We start from the raw sequence: 14249 nt of genomic DNA on the forward strand, positions 1-14249 counted from the left end.
TTTTTCTCATGCAGAGGTCGTATAGATAACTCTTTTGTAGGATTTTTGTGTCAAGGGTTTTGTATAGCTGTGTTTACCAAGAGAAGCTGTTATTTCAGAGATCTATTTATCGATGTTACATTTGTACAAAACGAAGTGTGCAGTCCTATGAAGTAAGTGTGACCGGCTTGTTATTTTCATTTGAGCAGATAGGTTGAGGCCTATAGAATTGCAAGTTTTTTTCTTGCTATAGTAAAACTAATAATATGAATATTTGGAGTTCATAGTATTAACTGTTGTTCTAATTTTAGGTAAACATTACCAAATGAGGAGAAAAGGAAGATGTCATCGAGTATCGGCAGCAAGGCATTCTTCTTCCCCGTGCAGTATTAAGCACTCCCCCACACGAGAAACCTTGACGTACGCTCAAGCTCAAAGAATGGTTGAAATAGAAATTGAAGGTCGCTTGCACAGGATCAGTATATTTGATCCTTTAGAGATTATATTAGAAGATGATCTTACAGCCCAGGAAATGAGTGAATGCAACAGCAATAAAGAAAATAGTGAAAGACCACCAATTTGTCTAAGAAGCAAACGGCATAAAAATAACAAAGTGAAAAAGAAAAATGAAGCTCTTCCGAGCTCACATGGTACACCTGCTACAACAGCTCCTCTTCCAGAACCAAAAGTACGGATTGTTGAATACAGTCCCCCTTCGGCTCCTCGGAGACCTCCAGGTTATTACAAATTCATTGAGAAGTCAGCAGAAGAACTTGATAATGAAGTTGAGTATGACATGGATGAAGAAGATTATGCATGGTTAGAAATAATAAATGAGAAGCGGAAAAGTGATGGAGTGTCAGTTGTCTCACAAAATATGTTCGAATTCCTTATGGATAGATTTGAAAAAGAGTCTTACTGTGAGAACCAAAAACAGGGTGATCATCAGTCTTTAATTGATGAAGATGCGGTGTGTTGTATATGCATGGATGGTGAATGTCAGAACAGCAATGTAATCCTGTTTTGTGATATGTGTAACTTAGCAGTACATCAGGAATGCTATGGGGTGCCATATATACCTGAGGGCCAGTGGCTCTGCAGACACTGTCTGCAGTCCCGTTCTCGGCCTGTAGACTGTGTGCTGTGCCCAAACAAGGGAGGTGCCTTTAAAAAGACTGATGATGATCGTTGGGGGCACGTTGTGTGTGCTTTGTGGATTCCTGAAGTTGGATTTGCCAATACAGTTTTTATTGAGCCAATTGATGGTGTCAGGAACATTCCCCCAGCCAGATGGAAGTTAACATGCTACCTCTGTAAACAGAAAGGTGTTGGTGCCTGCATCCAGTGCCACAAAGCAAACTGCTATACTGCATTCCATGTGACTTGTGCTCAAAAAGCCGGTCTATATATGAAAATGGAACCTGTGAAAGAACTAACTGGCAGTGGGACAACCTTCTCTGTAAAAAAGACTGCCTATTGTGATGTACATACACCACCAGGTTGCACACGGAGACCTCTAAACATTTATGGAGAAGCTGAAATAAAAAATGGTGTTTGTAGAAAGGAGGGATCAGTCAGAACTGCTAGGTCTTCATCAAAAGTCAGAAAAAAGACAAAAAAGGCCAAGAAAACAGTGGTTGAACCCTGTACAGTTATGCCAACAGTATCTGCTCCTTATATTCCCCCCCAGAGGTAAGCAAACCCTCCAAGTGAGAGAAACCTTTACTTAATTATCTGTTTAATAGTAAACCAATGCTTTTAGATGCTGACTTTAAGTTTTGGTGCATTTTTAATATGCTTTCCTTAAAGGGCATGCTTGGAGGATTAATACAAAGTACATTGTACTTTTATGAAATTGCATTACAAATACGTTAACTTCCCCAGAGAAATTAGTAGATGGTCAAGTGGTCTGTCTTGTCCTCAGAAACTTTTTTTTTTTCAGTTGTGTTTGGGTTTGTTTTGTATTGTTTTTTGTTGTTGTCAGACCAAATCATGCTGTGTGCTCAGTCATCATTTGCTGTACTTTGGAGAATTAACCACCGAATTCAGAATTGCATATGTGGTTGACCTTCATATTAAAAAAACAGTCAAACTCAAAGTTAACTTGAGGATGTGAACTTCTTTTGCTAATTTTAAGAGCCCCAAACTGAAAAATTACATTTGCATATGCAAGACTTGAATCTTGCTCATCTCATCTAAATTAAGTATAAACTTGTACTGTAAGATCTATTTAAGTAGTGCAAAGAAGCCTTCCAGGAAGTGTTTTCTCTGTGGGGCAGAATATCTTTTCAGGCATTTTTTTTCCTAAATTTGTGGTTTTCATTTGCAAATGCAATAGTATTTATGAAGGCTTGGATCATCAGTTTGCTATCTTGCAGACTGTTTTTAGAAAAGTTAGCAAGTACATGATGTTTAGGTAGTTGGTTAAAGTATTATTGGTCGTGGAACTTGAAATTAATGTGCCCTCCCATTCAATGATGCTGTCAAATATCTATCCTATAACTTTAGTGAAAGAATATGTTTGAACAAAAATGAATTAATGCATGTGGCGAAGTGTTTTAATTCTAATGTTGTTTTTGCTTACAAATTTATACTTTGTAAGAATTTCTGTTTAACCTGAATTTTATATTAATGTGTCTTTTGCAGTTCTTGCAGGAGCTTTTGCTATGTGAGTGCAAATATAAAGCACGAACTGATATTGCTCTTTAGATTTAACATGCCATATTTTTGTATTTTAACTGTAGTGATCAGAGGGGCTGGCAGGTGGCCCTAGATCTGGTGAGGCTAGTGAAGTGATGCATTGAAAAGCAGGGATGTTTCAAGTGATGTTTTCATAAGTAATAGCAAAATGAAGACCTTTAATCTCCAGGAGTTAAAAAAAATCAGGATGGACTTCAGTTATCTTAGCTGTATCTTAATTTAAAAGAACAGTAGCATCTGGAGAGGGTTCAGTGCAGGGCAACAAAGATGATTAAGGGAGTGGAGCATCTCCCTTATGAAGAAAGGCTGAGGGAACTGGGTCTCTTTAGTTTGGAGAAGAGGAGACTGAGGGGTGACCTTATTAATGTTTATAAATATATAAAGGGTGAGTGCCATGAGGATGGAGCCAGGCTCTTCTTGGTGGCAAACAATGATAGGACAAGGAGTAATGGGATCAAGCTGGAACACAAGAGGTTCCACTTAAATTTGAGAAAAAACTTCTTCTCAGTGAGGGTGACAGAGCACTGGAACAGGCTGCCCAGGGGGGTTGTGGAGTCTCCTTCGCTGGAGACATTCAAAACCCTCCTGGACAGGTTCCTGTGTGACCTCTCCTAGGCGTTCCTGCTCCAGCAGGTGGATTGGACTAGATGATCTTTTGAGGTCCCTTCCAATCCCAAACATACTGTGATCTTTTCCAATTTCTTTCAGTTAAACTGAGTTACAGTGCATTTCAATAGTGGAAATAATTTATTTCTGGAATTTGAGTAATGACAGAAAGTTCTGAGGTAGAAAAATACAGTTTTGGCTTTGCTGAACATTTGAGACATAGTGTACTAGGCTGAGAAATGCAAAATTGGACCATTGGGACTAGTACCAAGTTTGTCTTTATTGAGTATTGGTTTTGTTTCTGACGTTTACAACATCAATGTTTGTTTACCACTTGAATTAAATTCTTACTGATTTAAGAACAGTAGTTTAGAAAAATTCTCAAAACAGGCATCACTTCCATGTGCAAGTTGATTGTGCTGTGACAGTGAGGGCTCTTAAAATAATGCAAATAAACGCTGCTTTTTAAAAAGCTCACTCCCAAGTCTCAGACAGTGGACAATTCAGGCTGGTTGAATTAGTCTAAATAAATACATGATTTGAGACTGCAGTCCTTTTCTGCAGTAAGCTGTGTTGATACAAGTAGCTACTTGTTGACTGACTTTGACAAACAGAGTTTAGCTCCTGTGTGGTGTTTACAAACATCAGATCGATTGCTTTGTTCTCCATTATGTTTTGCTTGGTAAAATAGTATTTTTGTTGAGTGATGCATTGTAGAAAAGCATAAGTTGACGGTAAGCCACTAGTACCATTGTTTAAACAGGTACTGCTGTTTGTGGGAGGGAAGAGTTATATAGAAGTATTTGGCTTTGTCCTAATTAGGACAATCCTGATTGGCGATGTAGTATATTTGGTTTTTTAAGACAAATTAAGAAAGAACATGAGTTCCAAATTCTGTGTCACAAATGTAGAAACTGGACACAGTTTAAAACTATTTTAAAGTTCAGCTGTATTACAAATGGCTTGCCTTCAGCTGAAGGAGACTCTTGCTTAAGTAGTCTTTGTAATGTGAACGTGCTTGGTCCTAGAAATCTAATAGCTGAATTGAAAGCAAAACAGAAATGGGTAAATTAAAAAGAAAAGTGGTTATACTGCAGACTGAAATCTCAGTTGTCTAATTTTCTTTGGCTATTCTTTTTTGTCTATTTTTTTTTCTTTTTGCTTTAGAAAAACTCTTGTATATGTATGTGAGTTAAAAACATACCCATAGACTAATAATGAATGATGTAGATATTTTCACAGCAGTCTTCATTTTCTCTAAACTGTTTTTTAATGCTTTTTCTCTTGGAACTGCCTTTCTAGCCATCTCGAGGAAGAGCAATTGAGCTATTTAAATTATCAGAGAAGAAACATATGTTTACAACATTCTGGAAATTGAGGCACATGTGGAGATGTTTGATTTGGTATACTTTCTTAATCATGAATAAGGAACTGTATGTCTCCTGGGCATGTAGCTGGAGTAGCCGGAGAAGTATACAAATATGAAGGTTATAGTGAGGAGGAAAATACTTGGTGGATGTAGCCTCTGAGGACACGTGCTGAAGCTTTAGGAGAAACCTCTTGCCATTTATCTTTAGTTTATGGTAGCAGGTTTATGTGGTTTCCTTACCTGGATAGTGTGTATGAAAGACCTGGCATTTTAATAATACTATTTGTAATAATTCTGTTTGCCAAAACACCTATGTAAATATTCACAATATGTTAAAAAGACTGGTGTAGAAAACCATACTTCATAATTTCTACACAACTTTCTGTAGTTCATCAATTTCTGTATCAGTTTATCTGTAGATCAGGTTTTTATGTGACTGCCTTGAATGACTTTGAGGGCTGTACACCTTGCAGTTTTCACAGTTTCTTACACAGATGTCATACTCTTAAGCTTTTTGCTGTTAAATTACATAGATAGTGTCATTCTGTAGGTCATTTGTTATCTAGTTATATGGCCTCTGTAAACTACTGATTAAGGAGTGTAGGATCAAAAGTTTTTAGCCATTGATAGGAGATTAATGATTGCTTCCTGTCTTTTATTTTACTTTTTTTTTTTCTTTTAAATGGTGGGCATCTATCCTGTTGCCCGGGTTTAGAAAGTCACCCCCCCTTCCAGAGGTTCAGCAGGTCATGTGAGAGCCTTAAGGGGACTTCAGTGCTGACTTCAAAGTTGCTTAGCGCGTGCGATTCTATATGGGACCACCAAAGAACCTCTTATGCATATATGATTTGCATCAGGCATTCTGGCTACGTAAATTTATTGTCTCTTTACTAGGAAATTCCTTTTTTTTTTTTTTTTTAATATATAAAACTTTTGAAGATCGTTGCTTAAGTTGTACTGCTTGCATTCATCAGCCTCTTTTCTTTTGGAAAGGCAGAAATGAGCTTAGTCTGAAAGTCACATGTTTCTGAGATGTGTGGGAGCAGCCGTGTTAGCGGGGTACAAGTGGGACAGGACACTCTGTCAAACTGTACCCCTGAATGGGAGGGAGCGACAGTACTAACACCTGTTGGGAAACAGTAGTCAGAGAAGTGGCCTCCCACTGCCGCCAGCTATAGTTTGTCTGAAGACAGCGGCAGATTTGTTCTTGCAGTGTTCATAATCCACCAGTGGTGTGTAATGGTTGACTTTTGCTTAGTAGATAAATGAATACTTGTTTTTCTAATCAAATACTGAAAATGTTTTATATAGATTGCAGGTCTATGTTCGTTATCTTGTACTGGCTCTGTGCACTATTTCTTGTGGATTATTTTTTTCCCCTGTTGCCACTTATCATCCTTTGTAACGGCTGACTTACCCAGTGAATAGGATGGATACACAGGGAAGAAGAGTTGCAGTGTTAACTGTGAAAACCGTCTGGTTTCCCTCACTTTTGAGTGCTTGATTCTTTAGTACAAACAACATTATTTTGGTGTAGTCTCTTGATCTTGTGTGTCAAAAGAGGCATTTAAAATGTGATTGCTTTGTGAAAGAAAAGCCAGTGTCAATATTCATATTGTTTAAAAATGTTGTGAAAGTAGGACATTGTGGCTATATACTTGGGGAAATTGAATGTATGTAAAACATTTAATCTTCAATATTCAAAATACTTGGATATAGGATAATCTGCTGTATTAAAATACCATTCGTGCAAGTACTGCACTCTAAAGCGGAAGCAGATATTTTAAAACATAAATATTTGCTTTCTCCTTCAGTTTTGGTTTCTGTATTATATATTTGTAGTGTCTGAAACTAAAAAGCATTTGAAATGCAATACTTGTACAGAGAGCGAAAAATAATAAAAAACAGTCCCGCTTGCATAATAAGTAGGAATGAGGCATTATACTTGTTTTATGTGTTAAATGCATTGGTTGTGTTGCATCATATTATTGAGAGAGAATAAAAGATCCTTGTGAAAGTGAACAAGTAGTGGGCAGATAACTGAGAGCGAAAATTGATGAGACTCTTAAAAAAAGTTTTCAGCTGTTTTTAGAAATCAACATTTATATGCTGCACATTAATCAATTTTTCTATGTTGACCTTTGCTTTTATTAGAAAGCATGTCGCTTCTGGTAGTAAAACTGGATTTCTGGTACTTTTTGTCTCAAGGCAGAACCGGTATTTCCTTTTGTTTTATAATTTATCTAATTGAACTATTCTGAACTTTTTTACCAATAAGTAAATGTCGTCTTGATATCTTGATACAGGCATCGTGATTACTTCAAAAATAAAGTATGGACCAGAAAAAGAAATTAACAGGAAGTGATGAAATACAGTATCAGCAGAAAGGAACATTTACTAAGGCCATTGACACTTAGTCCGCGTTCACAGCTGATACTTCTTATTCACATATGTGGCTTGTAGGTTTTTTTGGAGGATTTGGTTTTATGTTTAGGGTACCGGGTGTGGGGTTTTTTTTTTAATACCTTCAGAAAATTTTTAAGTGGGGCAAAAAAATAAGAAACGCTGCTTAAAATTCAACATAAAAAAGCTATTGAAAAATACTACTAGAACCTGTGTTGCAAAAGATTGAAAGCTGAATAAATCCAGGCTAATGTCTGTTAACTGTTTATCCTTGAATATACATGTATGTATACTTTCACAAAATAATGTGGAAATACTTCATTACAGGACAGCATGATGTTGGTATGCCTTATGGTTGTATCCGATAATTAGATGATGGAATCACCTAGGTAAAGTGGGAGAGGATGCCAGCAGTCATCATCCATTGCTGTTTCTTGTAAGATTGACTGAGCTTGAAACCTTTCTGATACATGTGGAAACTACTACTGATGTCATGCTAACCTCTATGCTTAAATTAAGAAAAAGCCTAAATCAAGAAAAGAACTACTGCAGTGTTCACTAGCTTTGCCTTAGTGGTATTTGGTGGGGGGGGAAGTAAAGGTAACTTTAGAGCTTTATTTTCAAACCACGTTGTCTTGAGTCTGGTTGGGTTATTAAAGAAGAATTAATTCATGTATTGGAGAAAGTGTGACTGACTTAATAGGTTATAAAAGTGGATTTTGATTTTAAGTAAAAATAATGGAGAAAACACACATATGTCTGGTGTAAAATAAAAAAAAAAGAACAAACGCACACAAAACAACAAGTTGATTGATATTCAAAGGGTGATTCCCCCTTGCTAAAAATCCAGAGGATAGCAGTGTTTTCTCTTATTTAAATATGCCCTTTTAATTAAATTAATATGAGAGTATGTTGTACATCTGTGTTTTTCCTGTATTCTGGTTGTTTTGCATGGTACAAAGAAGCTTAAAACATATATTAATATGTTAAATATCTCTGTAAGGTGCATTGTTAGTATTCTATGTGTCCTCTAAGGGTTTTGGTCCACAATGACTATATGTATAACAATGCAGTTATGAAGCTCAAAATCCATGTGTTTTTATTTTTCAGTACTTCTGAGTTTCACCAGTTACGTGAACTTTCATTAGATATTTTGGTGGCAGTTAGAGAATGTTGCATCTTGTAAGTACCATACAAGAATGTGATTTTCAGAGCGGGTTGTCTGAAGAACTGTCTCCTGGCAGTTTTTAATTCAATAGTCAAGTTACAGAAGGCACAAAAATTAGTAGATAAATGCTGAGATTTCTTTTATTATAGATAAAAAGGTGGTTTTTTAATTATACTTTGGGTGATGTTAATTTAGCCTTTTGAGATTAGATTTCAAAATGATGTTTGTTATGGTTATGACTACTACTACGAAAAAAGCACAGAATAATATTTTCAGTAATTTTAAGGAAAAGTCATGACTCAGTATTATGTATAGGATGTGGTAGAAATACATCTATGCATGTGATTTTTCTGAGAAGACTAGGGAGGTTTTTCAGTGTCACAGGGTAGAGTTTTTTGGTTGTTTTTCTATTTTTTCCTTATCCAGAGTTTTGGAAGATCAAAAACTTGCATGTTAAATAGGAACAAAGTAACCTCTTATAACTAAGGGAGAATTGACTGATAAAAGGTAGCATTTACTTAACCCTTAAGTTCCATGTTCTGCTTTCTTGTCCAAGAAAAAATTTATAAGCTATTTGCTCAAGTAGGTAAATAGATACCTGGTTTCGCAGTCATGTGAAGTAAGAAAAAGTGATTCCTATGTGTTCAGTCAAAATCAAATAACATTTAAATACCAGTAAATGTAGAATAAAGAGTAGGATCCCAGAGAGACTTTCAGGCTTCAGAAGATGCATCTGTAGATAAAATACGCACAATTAGATTCGCAGTCTAGCAGAGAAGGGCAAATTCAATAGCTAGAATTTTAAAACATACAGACAAAAATAAATAACTCTGAAGGTGATTGAACACTGTGTTAGACTACTAAGGGAAGCGATTTGGGAATGGGACATTCCCATTTTTTCCAAATCTTCAAAAGCTGGAGAGTAGTTATAGTTGGGAAAGTGTATATTTGTCACAGGGGAATCCTGCAGACTTGTGTGGTGCAGAAGTTTAAATGAAATAATTGTCAGTCTTTTCAGGATTTGTTGTATGTGCTGTTTGGTACATAGCTGACTTCTGTTAGTTATAAAAGAAATTTTTATCCTTTTTCAAAAGGAAATAAATACAAATGGACTCCAATTTCTACATAGTTATTCATCTACCTCCTGTGTTATCTTTAAAGGTGATCAAAAGGGTTGGTTTGGGTTTTTTTTTAGTTAAATAATACAGTATGTAGAATTTTTGATAGAAAGCGGAGATAAATACAGGCAGAGCAACAAAACTTATCTACACTGTTGTTCTGTTTTGTTTTAAAAGGTGAGTTTTACAAACACTGTTTGATAGGCAGCTGCTGCCAAAGGTTCCGTGTGGGAAGAATTAATTCCAGTTCTCAGAATAGATGCTTTCATAGGTTTTTATTCTTTTTTTCTGCTAATTCTTTTCCAGTTAGTGGAATTACTACAATTGCTTGTAGGTAATTTTTGTGTCTTTCCTGAGCAAGACTTGAAAATTCAAATGTTCCTAAAACTCAGTTTACTTTGTTACAATTTATTCCATTTAGATTTTGTTTTGTTCTGACAGGTTTTAGAAATACACGTGCAATCTTTGTGTTGGAAAATAGGGGTATTTTATTTGCTCAGTAAGGTGGAACATCATTTGATTGTAAATAAAATTTTAGAGTATAATTTAGTTTTGCTAGTCTTTTGCATGTACGTTTAATACAGCTATGTTGGATAGAGAAAGATGCAAAATAACAAATTAATGCAATGGGAGGTTCAGGACAAGTGTAGTAATTCAAATACTAGTTTAAGTTCATGTTTAAAAATTGATTTTCTTTAGTGGGTATTTGATCTTACTTAATCTTACAGATTTTTATATGAAGTTCTTTCTGCCCAAGTTACTATACTAATAATACTGGCAAAATCACATATTTACATAAGGAAATTTTCTTTCCAGTTCATATTTTGAAAAGAGAATGGAGAGATGCTATAGAAGTCTTTATATATTATAACAGTAAAATAATATCTGGGAGTTAGAAAACATGTATGGTCTGTGGAGCGGTTGGTGATGATTAACAGAAAAATGGCTGATTATCTTTTGTTGGCTTTTTTTAAGTTAAACTGCCGCATAGTTAGTCACCAAAAATACTGTTTTCTTTTTTTTTTTTCTCCTCTGGTTACCGTAGTTGCCACAGTGATATGTAACTGAAACCGGGAGAGGAAGGCAGTCATGAGTAGGAGAAGGAAACTGTAAAATTGCTAAAGTGACAAAAGCACATCTCTTATGTTGATGAAAATTATTTTATGCATTTATCTAAAAGATGAGGAAACATAGGACTGAGTAACACTAAGCTTTCTGCGAATGCTTTGAGCAGTGCTTTAAGAATAACACCTTTTGGGGAGCAGTTTATCCATCAAATGGCTCTGTGTGAGGAGAGGGTTAGTATAGAGCACCTGATAAATTGCAATTTCTCACTGAAGCTGTTGTATATTGACTTTCATTTGAAATTAAATTGAGTCTGTCTTACCATTTCAAAACAAACCAATTTCATCATCCCTCTGTTGCTTTTTTAAATGCAGCATATTTTTAATGCCATAATTTACACTTCAGCCTAAACTGTGGTTTCAGGCTGGGAACTGCAGGTGCTATTCAAAAGGTTCAATTAAAAAGGGACCTTTCCCTTTTTAAAGACGAGCAGGGAATTATACGATACCTCCGTATCATGGTTATAGTGCATGGTGCAGTGTTCTACAGTCAGATGCCAGTAGGAAGGGCAGTAGTACTAGTTTCCTCAGTTGCCTGTGGAAAAAATAAAACAGTTCTGAAAAATGTTTTGACATCTGCATAGTCTTGGAATGTAGCCCAAAAAAAGGAAAAAAACAAGAGGGAATATGGTTAATGGTGCCAAAACATCAAGAGGCTGCAGTAGTCATCAGCGTGAAACCTAATGCTGCTTTAATGGAACTAATTATATAACAGCAGCTACTGAATTTCATGGGAACACAGCCACATTTTCCAATTCTTCTTATAATGTGCTTCATTTTAAGTAACTGATAAGTTGAGGGAAAAACAAGATACTGTGAGCCACACTGAGCTGTTCTTAAGGTCTCAGAACAGTGGCTCAGGGTGCAGCAAGTTACAGTGTTAAGAGCTGTTCTGCTCTGGGTTTAGCTTAATTGTCTTAATTATTTAAATGTTTTGAGCGAAGTGTGTTTAGCACTTAACACAATCCGTTTCAGGATACTCCTCAGGAATTTTGTCTTAACACATTCTCTGTTTCGTGTGAAACCTAGACAGCAAGAACACTTTTGTCTCCTTCCTTGCTTTCTGTAGTCGCTATAGTTGTGGCTTTTTATTCCCCAATGTGTCTAAAATCGTTGTGATAGGGGAGACCATAACTCTGGTAGAATCTTCCAGATGTATGTTCCTACCTTCTCTGTGAGCTGTCTTCAGTAGTAGTCTTGCACTTACTTGTCAATCTTAATAGAGATATAAAAATTGTTATGTAATGAGATTGCTAATTGCAGCAAGATAGGTCTGGTTTTTTTCTGAAGAGAAAGCACAAGTTCAATTGATCCACTGGTGTTTAATGTGCGTTCTAGATATCTGATTATTTTCTCACAATGTTTGCTGTGTTTGACTTGACATTTAAAAAATAAAATACTACAGAAAGATGTTTTTCCAAGTATGAGAACACCAGGAAATAAGTGCTAGGGTAGACAGATAACTTGGCAAAAAAATGCCTTTGCTGAGGTGTTTTATGTAGACATGAGAGGTGTCCTAAGTTCTGTAAGTCTTACCTCTGCGTGGGGGATTTGTCAGTATAGTTGTAGCTGTTGATCCTGTCTTGTGCAAGTCATATCCTGGATTTCAAAACTATAAAGTCTTCAAACTACTCGCCTTACCTGCCTGACATATATACTGTTTTGGTTTTTGTTTGTTTTTACTTTTCAATATTTATTTTCCCCGGGAGAGAAGTAATTAAAAAAAAAAAGGGGGCAAGTGGTATATGCAGCAAACTCCTCTCAGACCTCAAAGAATTTCAAGATTCTAGTTTGAAAATTAATTTTCAATATCTACAAATATAGTTCAAGTTCAGGTATCAGAAAGGATCTTGTTCAAGGCTCGCACATCCCTTTGTGCCGTATTTCATGCTTGTGTTTAGCTTCACTGCGACTGAAAGTATCACTGTGAGTGAGAACCTCTTTCCCAATATGGTAACTGTATCAAGGGAGGGAGCTTCAAAATCAGCACTCAGTCTGTGTTACTTCTGGCATCACAGGAGTAGGTACATTGTGTCTCATTTTCCCAGAATGGTTGTGTTGTCTGCCAAAATTAAAATTGTTTGGGATAGTAAAACCGTACCTGGGAGTGTCTTAGTAAGCAAAAAGGTGATCAAAGAACTGTGCTATAGTTAGTGGGCTCTTAAGAGTCTAACAGCAGATGTCACATCATTATATTAATAAGATTGCAATGTAGCGGCTCTGTAGATAACTGCCATGTGAACATCCTCTGACCGCTGTATTTTGAGAAATCAAGGTGTGATCGGTGATGTGTTGCCACTGCCGAATGCTGGTGTCTAAATGAAATATGATCAGCCAGTAGTTGTTTGTTTTTATTTGCAGGGAAGGCAGAGAGGAGTAAGATTCCTACCGCTTGTTGGGTAGTTTCTGCACTCCAGATTACCTTCTGTTTATTTGTATTTTCAAAGTTGGAGAATATCTTCTGTGAACATCTTTCCTAAGTTTATCCTAGCACTTCACTATTATAATTATCTATGAATAGAATGTTTTGTTATGTGACTGGGCAAATGTACTTAAAGCTGTAATTAAAGATGTTTGCTTAGTCTTGCCACATCTGATGGGCACAAAGCCGAGGCTCCTTTCTTCACGTTAAATTATGATTCTCTGATCTTTCCAAATAGGTATCTATTTGGCTGTGCTTGTTTTGACTCAGTTTAGTACGTTATTCTGCTCCCAAAAGAGAAATGTGAAAGTAATTATTTGATTTAGATTGCATTCTATAAATAATTGTAATTCTGTTGTGTTTGAAGTTTAATATGGTCACATCAAGGTCTGTTGTGCACTGATTGGAGCCTGCATCTGCCCTTCCGTGAAAGACTTAAAAGACAGTCCTAAGTCCATCTGCAGACTGTCTAAACTTTAAGTTAAGCTAAAACTTTTCAAGAATGCCTAACTTACCACAGTGTATTAAATGAAAAATAATGTGCCTGAAGAACTGAAGGACACAGTGGTACTATATTTTGAAGAAAAGCTGTGTTTGCTCTGCCTTTACCTTGTGATGACTGAAAGTTCTGTAGCTAGTTAGCATCATACTGAGTAGAGCTGTTGTACCCTACCTTCTCTGCAGCCCAGAAAAAACAACCAGGGATAGATCACCTTTGCTGAACTCAGGATAGACTCACTTGTATGTCTGTGTGAAAAATATCATTCAGGTTTCCCAGCTATTCATAAAAATAATTGTATCCGAGATTTACTTATAGCTTTGCATTTTTTTAGGTATTTGACTACTTCTCTTACATCACTTACCTGAGAAACTGCTTTATCCCTAATATTAAAAGGGAGAAAGCAGAAAAATATTTGTGTGCTTATATTAATTAATTTTATTTAAATGCCTTGTGGTATCACTCTAAAAATCAGATACTTCTTGAATTTAATTTTGCCTATTTTGGTATTAAATTTGATTAGAGAACCTCTGATAGACCTACCACTACCTGTTGTAGTTTTGCTATGGTTAGTAATATACTTAGTGAAGAATGAACAGATTTCTGTTGATTAATATTATCCTTTCTGTAACTCAGTTTTACACTCAGTTCAGGGAAATTCTTTTCTCTCTGTCCCACTCAGCCCAGTGCCCAGAGAATGGACAATCCCCTGACAACACAGGCGCTGGGTGCCTTGGGGCATCTTGTAAGGGCTACTTGTTTCAGATAAACTTTTTTTTTTTTTTTTTTAAGTTTCGAGAGGTTACTGTCATATGTGAGGCTTTGACATTTTAATGTGTCTTTATTTAAGAGTCAAGGTTG

At 36.1% G+C, this 14249-nt stretch overlaps 1 protein-coding gene across 6 annotated transcripts in view; it reads left to right on the forward strand.

Annotated features, from left to right (window-relative positions):
• The window catches only part of BRD1 (bromodomain containing 1), a 72456-nt gene that overhangs the window by 15842 nt on the left and 42365 nt on the right, over positions 1-14249 (forward strand). For all 6 annotated transcript variants that reach the window (XR_011737054.1, XM_065862668.2, XM_071803405.1 and 3 more), the window contains one exon: positions 291-1671. Coding sequence is in view for 5 of the 6 variants with exons in the window: in XM_065862668.2 (XP_065718740.1) it covers positions 305-1671 (1367 nt within the window). In the remaining variant the exon portion in view is untranslated. The remainder of the gene's footprint in view (positions 1-290; positions 1672-14249) is intronic.

This window comes from Patagioenas fasciata, chromosome 1 (genome assembly GCF_037038585.1).
Source record: "Patagioenas fasciata isolate bPatFas1 chromosome 1, bPatFas1.hap1, whole genome shotgun sequence".
NCBI classification, from domain to species: domain Eukaryota; kingdom Metazoa; phylum Chordata; class Aves; order Columbiformes; family Columbidae; genus Patagioenas; species Patagioenas fasciata.